Source organism: Trichechus manatus, unplaced genomic scaffold (assembly GCF_000243295.1).
Source record: "Trichechus manatus latirostris isolate Lorelei unplaced genomic scaffold, TriManLat1.0 scaffold00146, whole genome shotgun sequence".
Classification (NCBI taxonomy): domain Eukaryota; kingdom Metazoa; phylum Chordata; class Mammalia; order Sirenia; family Trichechidae; genus Trichechus; species Trichechus manatus.
In genome coordinates this window covers 1,383,081-1,405,459 of record NW_004444082.1, presented here as the reverse complement: position 1 = coordinate 1,405,459, position 22,379 = coordinate 1,383,081, and the positions used below count along the sequence as shown (strand labels likewise).

Below are 22,379 nucleotides of genomic sequence, written 5' to 3'. Positions count from 1 at the left end.
AAGTGCCACTATGCCAACTTTTTTACATGTTGCTGTAAAAAAAAAAAAAAAAAAAGCAAAAAAGCATAGCATGCTTACGAAAATACATCACAGGGGGGTGCAGTTGGCAAACAAATGTAGATGTGTGTTAATCGCGTACAAATACGGTAAACAGCAACATACACACCAATTCAACAGTTTCTACATGTACAATTCAGTGACACTGATTTCATTGTTTGAGTTGTGCAACCTTTCTCACCCTCCTTTTCTGAATTGTTCCTCCCCCATCAACATAAATTTACTGTTCCCTAAGCTTCCTATCTAATCTCGCCAGTTGCTGTTGTCACTTTGCTCCCAGATAGTTCTTAGAAGAGCATAATGCTCAAGGCAGACATTTTTTACTAGTTAATCTACACTACTGTTTAGTTTTCAGAAGATTTCAGGGAATACTTCTGGTTAAAGGTTTAAAGATTATCACAGGGGAACAGTTTCAGGGGTTCATCCAGCCCCCACGGTTCCAGAAAGCCTGGAGTCCATGAGAATTTGAAATTCTGTTCTGCATTTTCCCCCTTTCAATCAGGATTCATCTGTGGAATTTTTGATCAAAATGTTCAGTAATGGTAGCCGGGCACCATCCAGTTCTTCTGGTCTCATGGCAAAGGAGGCAGCTGTTCATGGAGGCAACTAGTCACACATTGCATATCCTCCTATTCCTGACTCTCCCACTTCCTCTGTTGCTCCAGGCAGACAGAGACCAGTTGTCATTGTTCCTCGTCCTGGTTTCTTGTGTAGTGCCTGGGGTTTTAACTGTTTGTTTTTTACTGCCTCCCACAAATCTTAATCTCAATAAACTGCCACCATTTATAGAGAGGCTAGTATTTCCTCAGTGAGCATTTCCTTTCATCCTCACACCCTGAACAGTTGTTATATTTAGCCTCATAATTAGGGGACTGATGCTCAGAGAATTTAAATCAGTTGTCCAAAGCTTGTAAGTACACACGGCTGTCATGAATTGAATTACGTTCTCCAAAAAATGTGTATATCAATCGGCTGGGCCATGATTCCCAGTATTGTGTGGTTGTCCTCCATTTTGTGGTTGTAGTTTTATGTTAAAGAGGGTTAGGGTGGGATTGTAACACCCTTACTAAGATCACAGCCCTGATCCAATGTAAAGGGAGTTTCCCTGGAGTGTGGCCTGCACCACTTTTTATTTTACAAGAGATAAAAGGAAAGGGAAGAGAGCAGAGAGTAGGGAACCTCATACCACCAAGAAAGCAGTGCTGGGAGCACAGTGTGTCCTTTGGACCTGAGGTTCCCGCCCAGAGAAGCTCCCAGACCAAGGGAAGACTGATGACTCGGACCTTTCTCCAGAGCCAACGGAGAAAGCGTTCCCTTGGAGCTGACGCCCTGAATTTGGACTTGTAGCCTACTGGACTGTGAGAGAATAAACTTCTCTTTGTTAAAACCATCCACTTGTGGTATTTTTGTTATAGCAGCACTAGATAACCAAGACAAGGGTTGATATTCAAACCCAATTGCCTGACCCAAAGCATATGTTCTTTTACTATCTATGATGCTGCCCATTTTCAAGAAATAGTATAATATGAAATTCCTTTGAAAGAGTTAATTCATCTATCTTTACTTAATAATGTGAAAAGTATTATACAGAACTAAATTATTATATGAATATAAAATATTTTAATATACTAATATTTCAATTATACATGAAGCTTACATTATTTTCTTACATCTCTATAATACATCTTGCAGCCTAAAAGGGTAACTAATAATGTAGAAGTGATGCCTAGGGAAGACCACTCCCTGGATGCTGACAGAGGGTCTCCCAAGGGCACCATCTCCTTTAGACACCCATGTCCTATTATCTGGTTCGCAGCTTTCGGGCCCAGAAACAGCTTTAACCAAAACCAGTTGTCGCACAATCGGTTCCAACTCATGGCAACCCTCCATGTTGCAGAGTAGAATTGTGCTCCACAGGGCTCTGAATGGTTGATTTTTTGGAAGCAGATCACCAGGCCTTTCTTCCAAGGCACCTCTAAGTGGACTTGAACCACCAACCTTTTGGTTAGCAGCTGAGCACTTAACCATCTGTAACACCCAGGGACGTCAATACAGGCTTCTCTGTATGCTAAGAATGTATCGTGTGGAAGTGACTTTTATGAATTATGTTCACAAGATGGCACGCACACGCATGCACACAGGACACCAGAAAGATATTTTTATATTTTGCATTTAGAAATATAATAGTCCTCTGGCCAATGCAGAACTCTCGATGGAGAAATCTATATGGGAAATTAAATCCAAGGCAGACGGGCTCTCGCACAGTTCACATTTTTAAGAGCATCAGGATACCAGGGCCATCCCCTCAGGGAAGGTGTGCTGGCCCTGCAGGCTGAGCCTCCCAATGGACAGTGCTGCTGGCTGAATGCTGACTACATGTTATTCTGACCATCTCCAGTTATGCTGACACCTCGGGACAGTGGTGGAAATGGGATTTGGTAGGTGTCTTCCTTCCTTTTCCCTATTAATACAGCTCATCAGGCTACATTCAAACTTGGCTTGTCCTTCTCATCCTGACTGGGCAACATCGTCAGGTCTCCTAGGGTGATTTTAAGGCCTACAGCTCAGCTCTTGCGAGGTCCCTGCTGGCACCTCTCTGGCATCATCTACAGTGTACCATCCGCCTAACAGCTTACACTACTAGCAGGGGGATGATCCCAGCACGTTTAGTGCCAGACCATGAAGAGGAAATAGGAGAAAGCCCACCTTAACTGTGCCTTAGAGACATCAAGCACTGGTGCTTGCCTGCAGTGCTTGCAGTTAAAAGAACCAGTACATGTTCTTTTACAGACATCGATCACCAGGTCCTTAAACATTTAGCAACACTGCATTAAAGGAGCTCTGTAAATCCACCTTTACATTCCAAGTATGAAGCTATTCCTAATGAATCACGCAGTGAAGCAATAAACCCAGAAGTGAACCAAAAAGCTATAATGAGAATTAAGTTCCAATTTAATTGGTAAACCATGCACCACTCAGTAATGTGAAAGAGATCACAGTGGGAAGTGGGAGGGCTAGATGGTTAGAATTAGATCTTGACAATTGGGAATGAAAAATGGTTTATCCAAAGGAGATCAAAAGAAAGCAAGAATTTACAGCCTACAAGAACAGCCTGACACATAGGACCACCGAACTTCCCATGTCATTTCATAATTCCTTTTTAAAGCCTGGTCTCATAAGATGGTTATAAATTAAATCATTCCTTTAATACACTTGACAGTCTGTGGCAGATGGGTAAAGGGTAAAATAAAAATTAGATATCTAGATTGTTGCCAGTGTCAAAACTACAGCAGCACACTGCAGCTCTGCGGGCTGGGAAGGGTCCCAGAGCAGAGCTCATTCCTGGAGTTTGGGGGTGGACATTGCTAAGGCCAAAGAGGAGAGAACCAGGGCACAGATGAGCAGGATGCACCTCCTGATTGTGTCCAGGAGGGCTCCCCTCCCAGCAGACACTTGGAGGCCGAACAACCTATGGCACTTTCCAGGGGGACAGTGAGATCCCTGCAGACCCAGCCTTCCGCACTTGGGAAGTCTCCTCCAAAAAAGGCTAACTAATGACACTCAGCTTCTTAGCCTAGTCCACCACCCAACAACCTCCTGAAGCCTTGCTCAGCTAGACCTCCTTCCCCTGCTAGCTTTTTAATCTAGCAAAAGACAAAACGGGGCCCCAGAGGCCGTATTTTTTAATTATACCACTGATTGGTTACCAATACATTTATACAAAAAGAAGGTTATTCATTAAATCAGCTATTGTATCTCTGGAGGAAAAACTAGCTTTTCCTCTTTTTATTTTATAAATAAAAATAGTACATGTACACTGGAGAAAATTTGGAATATGTCAGATGGTAGAAAGAAAAAACTTCAAATCGCCTGTTATTCCGCTAGCTAAAGAGATAGCCTATTTTATATCTTTAGTTCATAACATATTTTAGCTTTTATTTTACATACATATATATACACCATATATGTATATATATATCATAAATATATATATATAACATACATATAAAAACCCATAAAACCAAACCTGTTGCCGTCGAGTTGATTCCAATTCATAGCGACCCTATAGGACAGAGTAGAGCTGCCCCATAGGGTTTCCAAGGAGCAGCTGGTGGATTCGAACTGCTGACCTTATGTTTAGCAGCTGTAGCTCTTAACCACTACGCCGCCAGGGTTTCCAGCCATACATACATATATATGTATATGTATATTACACATATATACTTTAGTAAGTGAAATTTAACACTTTGCATTATATGTTTTTTCCACGTAAAAACAGAAGCTGAAATACACCATTAAATTGGTCTCCTATAACATTATTTTAATAGCTGCAAAATGAAGTTGCATATTGAGGTAGCATAAATTAATCCTCTCGTGTTGGACACAATATTGCTTTAGATTTTCATTATTATAAATAAACCTCCATGAATGTTTTGGTAATTAATCATTGGCAACCACCCTTGTTATTTCTTTCTGATAAATTCTTACTAATAGATTGTTACATTTAGACATACCAAAACGTTTAATGCTTTTGAAGCACTGCCAAAGTGTACCCTACCAACATTTTAACAGTTTACATATGTACCAAAAGGACTTTCACTAGTCTTCATTTCCATCCAAAAAACATTTATTTACCTTTTCTTACATACTAGAAATTACCACAGATACAATGGATACAAAGGTAAATTGACCAGGAAATTCAGCGCCCCTTTATTCTCACTATAACACCCAGAGGCAGAGAGCTTAGGATTGATGATCTTCCCTAGCAAACACCAGAGCTGCAGAATGGATTACTGGATGCTGTCATGCCCATTCGGAGAAGACCCAGCTTTCCCTTCATGAGTCTAGCCGAGAACCTCAATTAGAAATGAGAAATGATCCCAGACACATTCTCCAGTTGGCTCCTGAGTGAGGCAAAGGAATCAGGAGGAGAAAGGCAAACTATCTCAAACCTCCTAACACATCCTTTTAGCTCGAAATTGAGCATTCCTAACATTAACCTATTTTTAAAAGATGCTGTGGACAAAAGAAAAGAGCCCCAAATACCCATTGTCACTAATTTCCCCACCTTTGATCCCAAGTCAGGATGCTCTCATGGTACAGGTACTCTATCACTTTGAAACTACTACGGGGCCTCCATCCTTCAGTTACCTTAAATGGGAGCTTTCAGTGGGCAGTGTGGGCTGCAGCACATCACTCGAAGAGCAGGACTCAGTCTACAAAGGGCACTTTCTCCCATGTGCTCACCTGGGTGGATCTCGGGCCCTGCACCTCTCTACCTGATCTCCAGGAGGACTCACTGGAGTAAGCTGAGGCCCACTCACAGAAGAAGGGGCTTCTTCTCTCAACTCAAGGGCTGTGTCTCCCTGAGCCAGATACGGCTTACTAAACATAGGAAGTAAAATATCCTTGGAGATAGCACATACTGTCCAATTGCAAGTCACTACTTTTATTTTTTTAAAACAATCTATGCCAGACATAAATACATTTGAATTGTGTCTTTTCCTCATTTCTCACAATAAACAAAGCCTTAAGACACTTTGTATCAAATAACGTGGGATTTTCCTGTCCAAGCATAAAAACTACCAACACTGCTTTACATTCTCTGAGTATGCTAACATAAAAGCAATTTATACATTTAGAAACAAGCAGCTGTATCAAAGCACGGAATGAAAATAAAGGGCATACCTGATAAAAGTTAGGCCAAAAAGTACTGATCGCCAGCTCTGCCCTGTTCCACGTACGTGTCGGGTCTCCAGAAATATTCCAGATGGGATTCCCCAGAGGCCCGTTATTGACCTTGACATAGACGCTGAGTGATCCAGGAGCAGAGTTACTTTTGCTGGATACAAAATAGTGAAAATCAATGCAGTGGGTGTCGTTTTCTTTAAGCTGCGGTAAGAGGAGATGGGCTCTCTGACCCTCCGGTCTCCCAGATGTGTTCACCAACATGAAGGAGCCTGTGGAAAAAGATCACAATCGTAAACACTACTTGCTGTCGTGTCTGAAAAGCCACATCGTTCACACGTGTTGGTACTCTAGTTCCACATACAGTACTTGTCATGGATTGAATTGTGTCCCCCAAGGATATCTGTCAGCTTGGCTGGGTCATGGTTCCCAGCACTGCATGATTGTGTACCATTCTGTCATCTGATGTGATTTCCCTATGTACTGTAAATGCTATCACTGTGATGTAATAAGATGGATTAGCAGCAGTTATACTGAGGAGGCATACAAGATTAAACAGTGTCTTAAGCCAATCTCTTTGGAGATATAAAAGAGAGAAGGGAGCAGAGGCACATGGGAACCTCACACCACCAAAACAGTGCTGGGAACAGAGCGCGTCCTTTGGACCTGAGGTTCCTGCGCTGAGATGCTCTCAGAGCAAGGAAAGACGGATATATCACAAGGACCTTCCTCCAGAGCCTACAGAGAGAGAAAGCCGTCCCCTGGAGGTGATGCCCTGAATTTGGACTTATAACCTACTAGACTGTGAGAGAATAAACATGTCTTTACTGAAGCCAGCTACTTGTGGTATTTCTGTTATAGCAACACTAGATGACTAAGACAGTACTTAAGCTTTAAAAGTTCCATCTTCTTCACTCCTTTTTCACACGTTACCTCCTCCACCCACCACCCCAACACGTTCTCAAAAGAGCCAGTAAAAGGAAAATTCTCTCAACGTTACTGCAAAAATAACAGAAATACAGCATCATGTTTGCAGACCTGCACTGTCGAATCTGGTAGTCACCAAAACCCTCCGCCACTGAGTTGACTCTGACTCCTGGGGATCACAGGTGTGTCAGAGTACAATTGCGCACCACAGGGTTTTCAGTGGCTGATTTTTTGGAAGTAGATCGCCAGACCTTTATTCCGAGGTGCTTCTGGATGGACTTGAACCTCCACCTTTCAATTAGCAACTGAGTGCTTAACCATTTGCATCACCCGGGCACTCCAAATAACAGAAACATAGCATATTTATAGATCTTCATGACCAAACTGGTAGCCACTAGCTGCCCACATTAGAACATCTGCATCATCTCAGTGGTACTATTGGGCAGAGCTATAATATGATGGTACAACCATTTAGTAATCACAGCCACTTTGAAGATCCTGGCACATCCCAGAAAGGGACAACAGATTAGTTCTGGTTTGAGGAATCACGGGACGCTTTGTTGGCCCTACGCTGCCCCTTGTGCTCAATGTATTACGCTCCTCTGCAGTCCACCGCCCCTTCCCCATCACTTAACTACTGACTTCTCTTGCAGTGTGACCACCCAGGTGGGCCTGTACTACATTTTAACACATCCCTCATCATGAACCATAACTTTCAAGGTGGTGTGTGCATGCATGTTTGTGTGTACATGTTTTAGTATACACTCATACATATCTATACACATACATACACAACACTAGAAAAAGCACGGGGTTTTTATCTTGTCTACAAGCCGTGATTTCCTAAGCGGCAAAATGAGAATACCACCTTTCCCAGAGAATTATTGTAAGAACCAAATAAAGAATATAAATGTAGATATCCTTTGCAAACTAACAGACTATTGTCAGGGGATCAATACTGTATGTTTGATTGTGATTGTTACAATCACAAGTGCCCCTGTGTGTGGTGGGCTGGGTTTAATGCCATTTAAGATCAATGGGAATTGGGTCACAGACACACGAGGAAGCAGCTTATCCAGGTTTTAGGATGAGTTTGTGGCAAACCTAGAACTTTTAGCTGCTGAGTTTCCAGCCCATTACTCATCCTGCCACACTCCAATAACCCCATGTTTCTTCCCATGTCATCTGAGCAGGTATGAAGAAAACAAACCCCGTCCTAACAGTGAAGGAAAATTATACCAGCTACATGAAAATAGAACAATTTTTCTGGAGATGAATGTTACACATCTGTACATGGAAAAGCCCAGCCCTAAGGGAAGGGTAATCTTTGGAACACATCTTCCAGTCATAAGGAAGAACTCCAAATGGGGTTTAGGAAAGAGCTGGGGGCAGAGAAAGGGAACAAGCAGCAAGAGAACATTTGGGTTGGCTTAATTCTACAAAATGTAAAAAGTCTTTGAAACATGGAGAGTTGACCAACCCATCACAAATCTACAGCAGAATGTTGGTATTTATGAGTTAGAGATTGTACTTTTCTGCTGTTCGTAAAATATAAGCTGATGTTTTCCCATAGTCCATCATTTAGGATCCTGTTACAGATGAAATCAGTACCTATTCCTACTGATGGGGCTGAGGCACGTCATGACCTTGAAGCCACCTCTGAATCACCAAAAACCTTTAATATTGTCAAACTGCAAGAATGTTATGTCTTGTGCTGTTTCCATCAAACTTGGGCAGCCATGGGTAGTATATGTAGTAATATGCAAAGAAGGGCAAAAACATGTTTCTTACATTCTGTGGTATATAGTTCGGATGCTTGAATAAAACTCAAACAGAAGAGTCTGTTTTCACACGTTGCCCCAAACTGGAAATTTCTCCACCGTTACTGTTCAGGAAGTCATGGACAGTCCCTAAAACACAAGGTTCCTGGTCTCACCACCCCTCCTCTGACACTTGCCCCATCATGCCCCATGCCAGCACAAAACGCTTTGTCACTCAACTTTTTGAGACATCTAAAATATAAAAAATTTTTTCTCTTGAGGTCAAGCTGACATTCAGATATAACCCAAGTTACAAATCCTCAAATGATTTTAATTTTTGTAGTCTTTTCTTGTTCTTCCCTGCTTGAGCCAGAATGGTGCAGTGGTTAAGCGCTCGGCTGCTAACCAAAAGGTCAGCAGTTCAAATCCACCAGGCGCTCCTTGGAGACCCTATGGGGCGGTTCTACTTTGTCCTACAGGGTCACTATGAGTTGGAATCGACTAGACGGTAATGGGTTTTGTTTTGTTTTGTTTTGTTTTCTGAGCCAGAATACAGTCTGTTCTGCTACATCACATGTTTCTGTAACGCAGATTACCTCAACCAGGATTAGGATGACATCAGTCTGACACAGAAGTCCCTTTGGTTCATACACAACTTTTTGCAGGATGTTTTCAAGTGATCAGGACAAATTTTCCCTCAAGGAAAAGGATGGCGGTATCAATACTTGCTGGCCTTTAACAAAGCTAAAAACCCCGCAGGAAGGCCTTCCCTTAGTGCGAGAGCTGGCAAGTAACAGTCTAGTGGTTTTCAGAACGCTTCGTTCCCCTTTCCACTGGAAATGGAAGAGCAGACGAAGAAACCGCAGCTTCCCCTCCCCGCCTCCACCTTTAAAAAGAGAAGAAAACTGGCAAAGGAGGCTGTTATGGATTGAATTGTATCCCCAAAAATGTGTGTCAACTTGACTAGGCCATGATTCCAGTATTGTGTGGTTGTCCTCCATTTCGTGATCTGATGTAATTATCTTACGTGTTGTAAATCCTAAACTCTATGATGTCAATGACGCAGGATTAGAGGCAACCATGTTAATCAGGCAGGACTCAATCTACAGGATTAGGTTGTATTTTTAGTCAATCTCTTTGGAGATATAAAAGAGAGAATAGAGCAGAGAGGAGAGGGACCTCATGCCACCAAGAAAGAAGTACCAGGAGCAGAGCTCATCCTTTGGACCAAGGGTCCTTGTGCTGAGAAACTCCTAGACCAGGGGAAGATTAATGACAAGGACCTTCCTCCAGAGCTGACAGATAGAGAAAGCCTTCCCCTAGAGCGAGCACCCTGAATTCAGACTGCTAGCCTCCTAGACTATGAGAGAATAAATTTCTCTTTGTTAAAGCCATTCACTAGTGATATTTCTGTTATGGCAGCACTAGATGACTAAGACAGAGGCAAACCCTGGACCATATCTTCAAGTTGGCAGAAAGTGGTATCTATTAGAAGCAAATGACTCCAAGGACATCTACCTGTAAGGAAGAAGCTAGAGCCCCAGGGTACAGGGTTAAGGATGGATTTACTGGGATATAAGTGCCAGAGGTGATTTAATGGTGCCAGTATTTTCATTGGGGCTGTTACTGTTTTTGCTGAGTCTCTTGCTATAAAGCTGCATAAATTTTGAGTGCTCTAGCCCAATCCCATTTTTTTTATAAGCTCTGTTATTTTCAGTGGCAATTTTGTGATATTGGTCCAAGGTTTTTCCAGAATATGTGTGTGGTGTTGGTGAAAATGCCTGTCTACTTAGCACTCTGTTCCTCTTTCACTTGTTCTAGCTTCCGGGAAGTGATTCTGTCACCCCCTTGGTGACAGGCAAAAAAACTACTCTTCTTCCAGACAGTACATAAACCCCCTTAGCAGCCACTCTGATTTCAACACATATAATCTTCTGGAAGAAAAGTCTCTCTTTATTGAGCACCTGTTTCCTGTAGTGTGCTCCCCTAAAAAAAATAAGTGCCACCAAGTTGATTCAGACTCATGGTGACCCCGTGTGTGTCAGAGTAGAACTGTGCTCCACCGGGTTTTCAATGGCTGACTTTTCGGAAGTAGACTACCAGGTCTTTCTTCCAAGGTGCCTCTCAGTGGACTTGAACCTCCAACCTTTCAGTCAACTGTTTGCACCACCCAGGGACTCCATGCTTTTCTAAGTCGTCCCTTTCTTTCCTCCTCCAGCCTCTCAACTGTCATTTCTATGTGGCTACACACTTAATGATTAATGTTTATAAACGCATTTAGAACAATGTTTGCTGCATAACACCAGCTCAGAAGAGGTTAGTGATCGTCGTTATGAGTGCTTTATCTTCGGTGTGGCGTCTCTAAGTTACTGGGACTCTTTAAGGGTTACCTCCGTATCTCCCCCTCTCCCCTTCACAACTCTCCTGGCCGCATCTGAACTCACCTCGGTGGTAGTTTTCAAGTTTATTCTTCACAAGAGAGCAAGAGAATTATTGAAATATTACAAAACCTTCAGCTCCATTAATCTTGCCCCTACAATGAAGCTTTGGGAAGGGAATCTTTATTTCCATGTGTGACCATTGGGATATACATCATGGTTCCAAAGTACATTGTTGTTGGGTGCCGTCAGGTGAATTTTCAACTCATAGCAAACCCACATGACAGAGTAGAACTAGGGTAAAACCAGGGTTTTTGTAGGCTGTAATCTTTATAGAAGGAGGTGTCCAGGTCTTTGTCCCGTGGAGCCACTGGGTGGGTTCAAACCGCCAACCTTGCAGTTGGTAGCATAGCGCTGAACCATGTGTCCCAGGGCTCCCTGTTCTCTACCAGCTCAAGTGTTTCCCACCAGTGCTGCACTCTCTCTTACGGTGAGCTCCTGGAGGGAAATGTGAACATTTATGCGGAGAGCAGTCTAGTGACCCAGAACCCTGGGCTAAATTCCCAATCATACGTAAAGAAATGGTGGCAGGGAGAGGACAGGATACCTTTTAATTGTTTGAATTTATCACCCATCTGCTGTGACAGTAAAGTCAGCTCAACAACCAAGTTTTAAAGAATTACGTTCAAAGCATTTATATTCAATTTGTATGGTTAAGTCTGTTTTTAAAATATCCCTATATGGCTGAATGTTTCATTTTCACCTTGCACTTCAATGTTTTGACTGTGAGGAAATGCATTTTCAAAGAGTAACTGGGTCTCCCTCTGTAGTTACTTCCTTACCTCGATTTTTTCCCTACAAAAGCACTCCAACTGAGCAAATAAATAAAAGAAATCATAATAACAAATTAGCACAGCAATTCTGTTCGTGTTCAGATAACAAAAACACCCTTAAGTCACTAGCATAGAAGTAGGAAACAAAACACTGCAGCAGAGGAAAAGTGCTCTGCTTGACAGGGCTGGCTTCCAAAGGGGCGGTCTTTACATGCAGACTTCGAAGGTCTTCAAGAATAATTATTTTGGTTTCCCCGAAAAGGAAAACTCTCTTAATAAGAACGTGCAATGTTCGCATTCTTGCATCTTGGGGTGAATTAAATTTAGCTTAATCATATCCACTGGCAAATGCTTTCAATCAGACTATGGTCCATCATTGTTTGTGACAGCAGTGATAACTACATATAATCAGGTATTCCTTTCGAACCCATCATTAAAATTCGCATCGATGCGGTACAGGCTCCGGATTCTAAAGGCTGAGGAAACTGCATCAATTCACTCCCCACATTTGAGAAACTTGGTGCAAAAAAACAGAACAAAACAAAAAGACTGTTTCCTGTTGTGCAGAAGAAAGGGAGAATTGTGCATGTTATTAAATACTCCAGCTGACAGAGACGCAGCATTTTATGAGCTTTAAAGCCGCTGGAAAATTCACTTCAAAGGGCCTTAGATTTTGGAAAAGCACACAGATCGCTGGGCTTCTCCTCCCTTTGGCTGACTCATCTTCATTTTTTCCCCTACGACCATGCCTTCAAACCTGTGGACTTAGCATCCCAAAGCTACATGGAAAGTCTATGGTTCCGTCATTGCTGACATAAATTCCAACCCTAGTTTATGTGACCATTAGCGCTGCTTCTGCTCTATTTAGAGAAAACCAGGTAAGAATTCACTTATCTAGTTACCTAGAGCATTGCTTCTCAAATGATCTATGATGAGGGGCCATTTTGCCCTCTCCATTGTGTCTCAGACCAAACATACAAAACACAATAAAAATGAATTAAAAGAAATAAAAACAAAAAGAAACACGAAATACAAGCCCAACTCTGTTACTATTAATAAATAAAAAATTACTCTGCCAAATTCTAGTCAAGACTTACTGTCAATCCATGAACTTCTCATGAACCAGTAACAAATGATCTTTGGATGAGGTCTGAAGACACCATAAGACACTGGCTTAGAGTTAGAGTAGTACAGCATCTAATACTCAAGCTTCCCCAACAATAGAAAGGAAGACTGAGAGAGACAGATTCAAAGAATGGAATGAAAAAACCTATTTTTCTGGTTTCTTAACCCGAAGGTAATGGCTATAAAAAAGTCAAACCCTTCAGATATAAAGACAGTGGGAGAGGAAAACGAGGGGGAGTGTAGGAAGCAGGTAGACAAGAAGAGAAGAGACACCCCAGTCACAGTGAGCAAGAAGGCAGCACTAAGATGATGAATACAGGAAAGAGCTGCTTCGAGGCAAGGAGGAAATAAGAGGGAGCCCAGTAGCCACGATACACAAACCAGAACGTAAACTAGGGGTTCATGGGGAGTCCAAGAGGGCAGGGACTGAAGTGTGCCCCCCAGTGCCTAGGCCAGTCCCTCCTCATACCTCCATCAACCTTCTCATTAAATCCTCACAGCGATGAAGACACCAGAAGACAGAGAGAATACTTACCTCACCAAAGGGCCCCTGTGAAAGTACTTGAGGAGAGTTAGGAGGGGACTAGAACTCTTCACCTTCAAGCTCCCAAGACAATGCTCTAAGGGTAATGTTTTTCAAACTTTACTGACTCATGTTGTCGTTGTTAGATGCCCTCTAGTTGGTTCCGATTCATAGCAACCCTATGTAAAACAGAAGGAAACACTGCCCAGTCCAGCACCATCCTCACAATCATCACTATGTCTGAGTCCACTGTTGCAGCCACTTTGTCAGTACATCTCGTTGAGAGTCTTCCTCTTTTTCACTGACCCTCTATGAGATCTGGTCCCTCCTGATAACATGTCCAACATACATGAGAGGAAGTCTCGTCATCCTTGATTCTAAGGAGCATGCTGCCTGTACTTCTTCCAAGACAGATTTGTTCATTCTTCTGGCAGCCAATGGTATATTCAATATTCTTCATCAACAACATAATTCAAAGGCATCAATTCTTCTTCGGTTTTCCTTATTCATTGTCCAGCTTTCGCATGCATATGAGGTGATTGAAAATACCATGGCTTGGGTCAGGCCCACCTTAGTCCTCAAAGTGACATCTTTGCTTTTTAACACTTTAAAGAGGTCTTTTGCAGCAGATTTGCCCAATGCAATACGTCGTTGTTTGACTTCTTGACTGCTACTTCCATAGGTGTTGACTCTGGATCTAAGTAAAATGAAATCTTTTGACAATTTCAATATTTTCTCCATTTATCATGATATTGCTTATCGGTCTGGTTTTAAGGATTTTTGTTTTCTTTATGTTGAGGTGTAATCCATACAAAGGCTGTAGTCTTTAGTCTTCATCAGTAACTGCTTCAAGTCCTCTTCATTTTCAGCAAGCAAGGTTGTGTCATCTGCACATTGCAAGTTTTTAATGAGTCTTCCTCCAATTATTATGCTGCATTCTTCTTCATATAGTCCAGCTTCCTGGATTATTCACTCAGCATACAGACTGAATAAGTATGGTGAAAGGATACAATCCTGACACACATCTTTTCTGATTTTAAATCACTCAGTATCTCCTTGTTCTGTTTGAACAACTGCCTCTTGATCTATGTACAGGTTCCACACCAGCAAATTAAGAGTTCTGGAATTTCCATTCTTCACAGTGTTATCCATAATTCATTATGATCTACACAGCTGAAAGTCTTTGCATACTCAATAAAATACACGTAAACATTTTTTCTGGTATTCTCTGTTTTCAGCCAAGATCCATCTGACATCAGCAATGATAGCCCTTGTTCCACATCCTCTTCTGAATCCGGCTTGAATTTCTGGCAGTGCCCTATCGATGTACTGCTGCGTCTGTTTTTGAATTATCTTCAGCAAAATTTTACTTGTGTGTGTTATTAATGATATTGTTGGATAATTTCTGCATTCTGTAAGATCACCTTTTTTTGGAATGGCCCCAAATAGGAATCTCTTCTAGTCAGTTGACCAGGTAGGTGTCTTCCAAATTTCTTGGCAGAGATGACTGAGTGCTTCCAATGTTGCATTCAATTGTTGAAACATCTCAATTGGTATTCCATCAATTCCTGGAGCCTTGTTTTTTGCCAAAGCCTTCAGTGCAGCTTGAATTTCTTCCTGCAGTACCACTGGATCTAGATCATATGCTACCTCCTGAAATGCATGACACATCGACCAATTCTTTTTAGTAAAGTGATTCTGTGTGTTTCTTCCATCTTTTGATGCTTCCTGCATCGTATAATGTTTTGCCCATAGAATCCTTCATGATTGCAACTCGAGGCTTGAATTTTTTCTTCAGTTCTTTCAGCTTGAGAAATCTTGAACATGTTCTTCCCTTTTGATTTTCTAACTCCAGGTCTTTGCACATTTCATTATAATACATTACTTTGTTTTTTCGAGCTGCCTTTTGAAATCTTCTGTTCAGCTCCTTCATATGATCAATTCTTCCATTCACTTTAGCTACTATATGCTCAAGGGCAAGTACCGGAGTCTCTTGTGATATCCATTTTGACCTTTTCTTTCTTTCCTGTCTTTTTAATGACCTTTTGCTTTCTTCATGTACGATGCCCTTGGTATCATTCCACAACTAGCCTGGTGTTTGGTCATTAGTGTTCAATGCATCAAATTTATTCTTGAGGTGGTCTCTAAATTCAGTTGGGATATACTCAAGGTTATACTTTGGCTCTCGTGGATTAGTTGCAATTTTCTTCAGCTTCAACTTGAACTTGAATATGAACAATTGATCTTTTCCGCAGTCAGCCACTGGACTTGTTCTGACTGATGACATTGAGCTTCTCTATCATCTCTTTCCATAGATGTAGTAGATTTGATTCCTGTGTATACCATCCAGAGAGTCTGCATGTATAGTCACCGTTTATGTTGTTGAAAAAAGGTATTTGTAGTAAGTTATTGGTCTTGCAAAATTCTATTACGCAATCTCCAGTGTCATTTCCAAACAAGGCCATATTTTCCAACTATCCATCCTTCTTCTTCGTTTCCTACTTTCACATTCCAATCACCAGTAATTATCAATGCACCCTGACTGCATGTTTGATCAATTGCAGATTGCAGAAGCCAGTAAAAATCTTCAATTTCTTCATCTTTGGCATTAGTGGCTGGTGCATAAATGTGAATAATAGTCATATTAACTAGTCTTCCTTAAAGGCGTATGGATATTATCCTATCACTGACGGTGTTGTACTTCAGGACAGATCTTGAAACGTTCTTTTTGATGATGAATGCAACGCCATTCCTCTTCAATTTGTCATTCCCAGCATAGTAGACCATGTGACTGTTCGATTCAAAATGGCCAATACCAGTCCATTTCAGCCCACGAATGTCTAGGATATCAATCTTTATGCATTCCATTTCATTTTTCACGACTTTCAGTTTTCCTAGAGTGATACTTCGTACATTCTACATTCCGATTATTAATGGATGTTTGCAGCTGTTTCTTCTCATTTTGAGTTGTGCCACATCAGCTAATGAAGGTCCTGAAAACTTTACTCCAGCACATTATTAGGGTCAACTATACTTTGAGGAGGCAGGTCTTCTCCAGTTGCATTTTAAGTGCCTTCCAACCTGAGGGGCTCATATTCTGGCACTGTATCAGACAATGTTCTGCTGCTATTCATAAGGTTTTCACTGGCCAATTTTTTCAGAAGTAGACCACCAGGTCTTTCTTCTTAGTCTATCTTAGTCTGGAAGCTCTGCTGAAACCTCTCCACCATGAGTGACCCTACTGGTATCTGAAATATCTGTGGCATAGCTTCCAGCATCATAGCAACACACAAGCCACCACAGTACAACAAATGACAGACCAGTTGGTAACACATATTCCCCTGAAAAACGCACTGCTGTCAAGTCCATTATGACTCATAGTAGCCCTACAGGACAGAGTAGAACTGCCCCACAGGGTTTCCAAGGCTGTAATCTTTATGGAAGTAGACTGCCACATCTTTCTCCTGCAGAGTGATTGGTGGGTTCGAACTGTTGACCCTTCTGTTTAGCAGCCAAGCGCTTAATCACTGTGCTATAGTACTGTCTTAGTCACCTAGTGCTGCTATAAGAGAAATACCACTAGCAGATGGCTTTTAACAAAGAGAATTTATTCTCTCACAGTCTAGTAGGCTACAAGTCCAAATTCAGGGCATCAGCTCCAGGAGAAGGCTTTGTCTCTCTGTTGGCTCTGGAGGAAGGTCCTTGTGATGTATCAGTCTTCCCTTGGTCTTGGAGCATCTCAGCGCAGGAACCTCAGGTCCAAAGGACGTGCTCTGCTCCCAGCACTGCTTTTTTTGGTGGTATGAGGTCCCCCTGTCTCTCTGCTTGCTTCTCTCCTTTATATCTCAAAAGAGATTGGCTTAAGATACTAATTAATCTTGTAGACCTCATCAATATAACTGCCGCTAATTCATCTTATTACATCATAGTGATAGCTTTTACAACACATAGGGAAATCACATCAGATGATAAAATGGTAGACAATCATACAGTACGGGGAATCATGACCTAGTCAAGTTGACAAATATTTTTGGGGGACACAATTCAATCCATAACAAGTAGAAAGTAGATTTTACACTGCAAGCCAGTATACGTGTGTGCTTGTGTGCTGCTGTGTTACATTTGCACACAGAGACGCACACCTGAGACACCAAAATGTCAGGAAAAAATGTGTTACTGTGTTCCTTACTGTGCGTGCATACGTACTGCACTCACGCTTTTTATCCTGTTTCATTTTACACAATAAAATAAATAAGTTGGCTGCTGTGTTGTAACCCGCAATTGATCTGACAGGCCTCTAACTGAGAGCAACCTTGGCTTTGGAACACTATTTTAAGACCATACTGCATCTCCTCCCACCAAAACCAGACAGATCTAAACTGTGCTCTGCTTCCTCCATAAGAAAGCTTTTTTTTTTTTTTTTGTAATTTAAATTTGATCTCATCCCCTAAATATCACCATGCCTCCCCCTTCCTGCTTCCTCAGCCCAGCATTAACAATGGTCAAGACTACGTCTCTCTTCTCTCTGAAGATATTAAGCAGCAGCAAACCTTGTGAAATAGGGAAGATGAAAGCCTGTGGAGAAATAAATGAACTCAGGGAGCAAAGCTCAGAGGGAACAAAGCCTCTGCAGGGAAGGTGCCACCATCACTTTAAAAATACTTATTAGCACCCACTTAAGTCTGATGAAACTGCTGTCCTCACCGCCAGATTCCTGTTCCACAGACCAGATGTCACATGTTCTCTTCTTATCCTCGATACCCCTTTCCAAGATTCACCCTAGTACAGACAATGTCACCCTACTGCAACCACCAGGGGAAGAAACTTTAATAAGATCATCCCCCTTCTCCCCAGTGCCGTGCCCCCTGTCTACCTGCCGTCTCTCATTTTGCCTTTCTGGCAGATTCTCACAAACCACTGGGCACAGCCGTTTGCTGGTTGCCCTCATTTTGCCACAATCCTAATAAGGGCCTTCACAAAGGGTAAAAATACAGTAAGATGGCAAAGAAGTAACACGTTATAGGGAGGCCCAAGCAAAACTCTCTAACCAACTACACAGCCTCTTCACTCCTAAAGGGTCAAGTTAGTGTGTAATTGGGAAAGGGGACGTTCACCGGCCCATCTGGGCAGGAGACACCCTTACAGGTCATCCCAGACAGCACATGCCACTCGATTCCCCCTGAGGGAAATCCACAGCAATCTAGGTGCTATAAAATTAATAATGAGCATGGATCATATACCTAAAATGTACTTAAAACACTTGCTTCAAGAAATTCCTATCAAATACCCAAAAGACATTCAATTCTCAATTTAGTGATTCACAGCACAATGTAATGGGTATTTTTATTCTTTATTATTCATACAACTACTGAAGTGACCAAAATATCCTCGTTCCCCTTAACGAATCACATCTAGCCATGGCAGGCTTTCATTGAGCACCTTCTATATGTTGGGTATTCTGAGAACTACAAACAATAACATTTGGTCCTATTATTCCAGCAGAAACTAAATAACTTAGTTGTCTATAATTTTTTTGTAATCAGCACAGAAAGAATTTTTTAAAATCACAGGATCAACAAATCAGATCCCTTCAGTTTATCAACATTTATTAAAAGGAATTTTGAGACAGTTAGTGAATGAGGAAAAGAAGCAAAGAAGAGGCTCATGGAAAACAGGAGAAACCTCGCGAGTTTGTTCCTTTTAGAGAAGCAAGGTGCCTTCCTTCCCTAAGAAACGGTGCTGTTTTAGTGAAAACTGCGTTGTATCACAGTGTATCATTTAGACAAATGCTTCAGTGACTGAGCTGAATACTCAGGGTCTGTGCTTTATAATTTATATGAACAAACACTTAGCAAAGCAAACACAACCTTTTAACTATCTGACGACACTAATGACTGTATCTCACAAAACGAACCCCGAGTACAATAATCGAGTAGTGACAGGCAGACTATTTAGAACATTCTTTAGAGACTGCTTGGTTTCCCATACGTCAAGCTCTACTGATTGACATCTTTAGAAATGAGTTCGCTTTTTGTTCTAAAATCTCAGAACGACACAAGTCATCACAATATAAGCTTCCGCCTATTTTTTTTCCGAAATTACCACTGATTCAGAGAGAACTTTTTTTACGTATCTGGTGATAGTCTACCAGCTAAACTATGACTTGCTTTAAGAAGAAATTATGTAGCTAGCTTTTATATAAAATTCAAGCCAAACTTACGTATTTTAAAAAGTGTAACACCTTTAACGTTTTCAGCTGAACAAAACCCTACTAAACCAAAATACCAAACCCATTGCCAACCCTAAAGGGCAGAGTAGAACTACCCCACAGGGTTTCTGAGGAGTGCCTGGTCGATTTGAACTGTCAATCTTTTGGTTAGCAGCCATAGCTCTTAACCACTATTTCACCAGATACTCTAATTCTGACAGATAACTCTAAGGATTCCAGACAGGAGTAAAACATGCCTTTTATTATAACGTCCTTTGCTAATACAAATTTGAAAAGATAAATATAAATTATCTTTGAAGCAAACATTTTGGATTTCTTTTGTTAAATTGCACCAATTAATTTATTATTCATTTTAGTAAAATGTACAGTTTTGAGTACACTTGTAACAAATGCTTACAGCTGTATGAAGAAGCTAAAATAGAGATACTGCCTCTTATTTGAATTACAGCGACCTTTACTTGATTTTTAAAAAAATCATAGCTAGTATGTCAGTATTCAAATACAAAAGTGATTACAGATTTAGGTATAAAATCAAGAAATGCAGTTTTTTTGTTTTTTGGGTTTCTCTTTCCCCCCCATCTCTTCAATCCAGTCTACTTTATGACTTCCTTTGTCCAACAGAATGGAGCCAGTGTGACACACAGCAAGTTCCAGGCCTTGGTCTTAAGAGGCTTCCCATGCTTCCCCTCTCCCCATCAGAACCTGGGACCACCACCATGTGAACAAATCCAGACCAGCTTTCTGAAGGATGGGAGACATGTGGGGCAGACATGAGCCCCCCCTGCTAGAAATTTCATTAGACTTCTTTCAAAATGTGCTTCAGGAAGATGTTTTGTTTACCTATGTTTTACTGACTACAAATCAAAGGCATTTGACTGCGTGGAACATAACAAATTATGAATAACAATGCAAAGAATAGGAATTTTAGACACTTAACTGTGCTCATGAGGAACCTGTATACATAGATCAAGAGGAAGTCCTTAGAACAGAATGAGAGGATACCGTGTGGTTTAAAATCGGAAAACGTGTGTGCCAGAGTTGTAATCTTTCACCATACTTATTCAATCTGTATGCTGAGAAAATACTCTGAGAAGTGGACTATATGAAGAAGAATATTACATCAGGATTGGAAGAAGACTCACTAGCCACCTGCAATACGCAGATGAAACAACCTTGCTTGCCGAAAGTGAAGAGGATTTGAAGCACTTACTGATGAAGATCAAAGACTACGCCTTCAGTATGTATTACAGCTCACCATAAAGAAAACAAAAATCCTCACAACTGGACCAATAAGCAACATCAGGATAAACGGAGAAAAGATTGAAGTTGTCAAGGATTTCATTGTACTTGGATCCACAATCAACGCCCATGGAAGCAGCAGTCAAGAAATCAAAAGATGCGCTGCATTGGGCAAATCTGCTCCAAAAGATCTCTTTAAAGTGTTAGAAAGCAAAGATGTCACCTTGAAGACTAAGATGTGCCTGACCCAATCCATGGTATTTTCAATCGCCTCATATGCATGTGAAAGCTGGACAAGAAATAAGGAAGACCGAAGAATTGATGCCTCTGAATTGTGGTGTTGGGGAAGAATACTGAATATACCACAGACTGCCAAAAGAATGAACAAATCTGTCCTGGAAGAAGTACAGCCAGAATGCTCCCTAGAAGTGAGGATGGCAAGACTTCATCTCACATACTTTGGAGATGTTATTAGGAGGGATCAGTCCCTGAAGAAGGTCATCAGGTTAGGTAAAGTAGAGGGTCAGCGAAAAGGAGGAAGACCCTCAATAAGATGGCTTCAACAATGGGCTCAAACATACCTACTATCGTGAGGGTGGTGCAGGACCAGGCAATGTTTCATTCTGTTGTACACATGGTCGCTAAGAGTTGGAACCAACTCTACAGCACCTAACAACAACAAATGTGCTCACTCCATGCTGAACTGATCTGCTGACAAGGAAAATAATTATATACTTTGGATAACTATAGGGAAAATTCTATACATTAACCCTTAGTATAATAAAGAACTAGATAACCAAATTTTAAACATGTTTTCAGGCTTTTTCTGTTTACATACAGGCCCAATTCTTTCTATTACTCTGTTTTAACTTTTTCCTTTAGTTTTATTTTAAACAAAAGTAATATATGTCACTATAAAAAATAAAAAATAGAGGTTTTCAAGGAAAAATTAACCACTTATCCCTCACTATCACGCAAACATCCACAAACATCCCACTGAAGCAATAGTGTATTTCCTTCAAAAACAGAAGTGTATTTCTCTATGCACAAACATACATTCACATATATGAGATGTGTTCTTTTTAATCCTTTTCCTATTTTTTTTAAAGGATAATAACCATATACATTATTCTGTAGCCTGCTGTAACCCTTTACTAATAGTATAATACAGACCGATCTCCAGGTTGATACATACGGACCCAACTTAACATTTTTACAAAGTATACTCCAGAAAAATCCATACGAACATATTGATGCTTTTATTTCTATAGAATAAAGTCATACAAGTAGGATTTCTGGTCAATGTTACTGTTATGTGTGTTGAGTTGATTCTTACTCATGGTGACCTGATGTACAACAGAATGAAAAGCTGTCTCGTCTCGCATCATCCTCACAACAGACCTGATGTACAACAGAACGAAAAGCTGTCTGATCACACATCATCTTCACAACAGACCTGATGTACAACAGAATGAAAAGCTGTCTGGTCTCCCATCATCCTCACAACAGACCTGATGTACAACAGAATAAAACGCTGTCTGGTCTCACATCATCCTCACAACAGACCTGATGTACAACAGAATGAAAAGCTGTCTGGTCTCACATCATCTTCACAACAGA

At 41.1% G+C, this 22,379-nt stretch overlaps 1 protein-coding gene across 1 annotated transcript in view; it reads right to left on the bottom strand.

Moving 5' to 3' along the window:
* PTPRM (protein tyrosine phosphatase receptor type M) overlaps positions 1-22,379 on the bottom strand; it is a 746,511-nt gene that overhangs the window by 558,265 nt on the left and 165,867 nt on the right. The window contains exon 4 of the mRNA XM_004385786.3: positions 5,746-6,017. Within this exon, the coding sequence (XP_004385843.1) occupies positions 5,746-6,017 (272 nt within the window). The remainder of the gene's footprint in view (positions 1-5,745; positions 6,018-22,379) is intronic.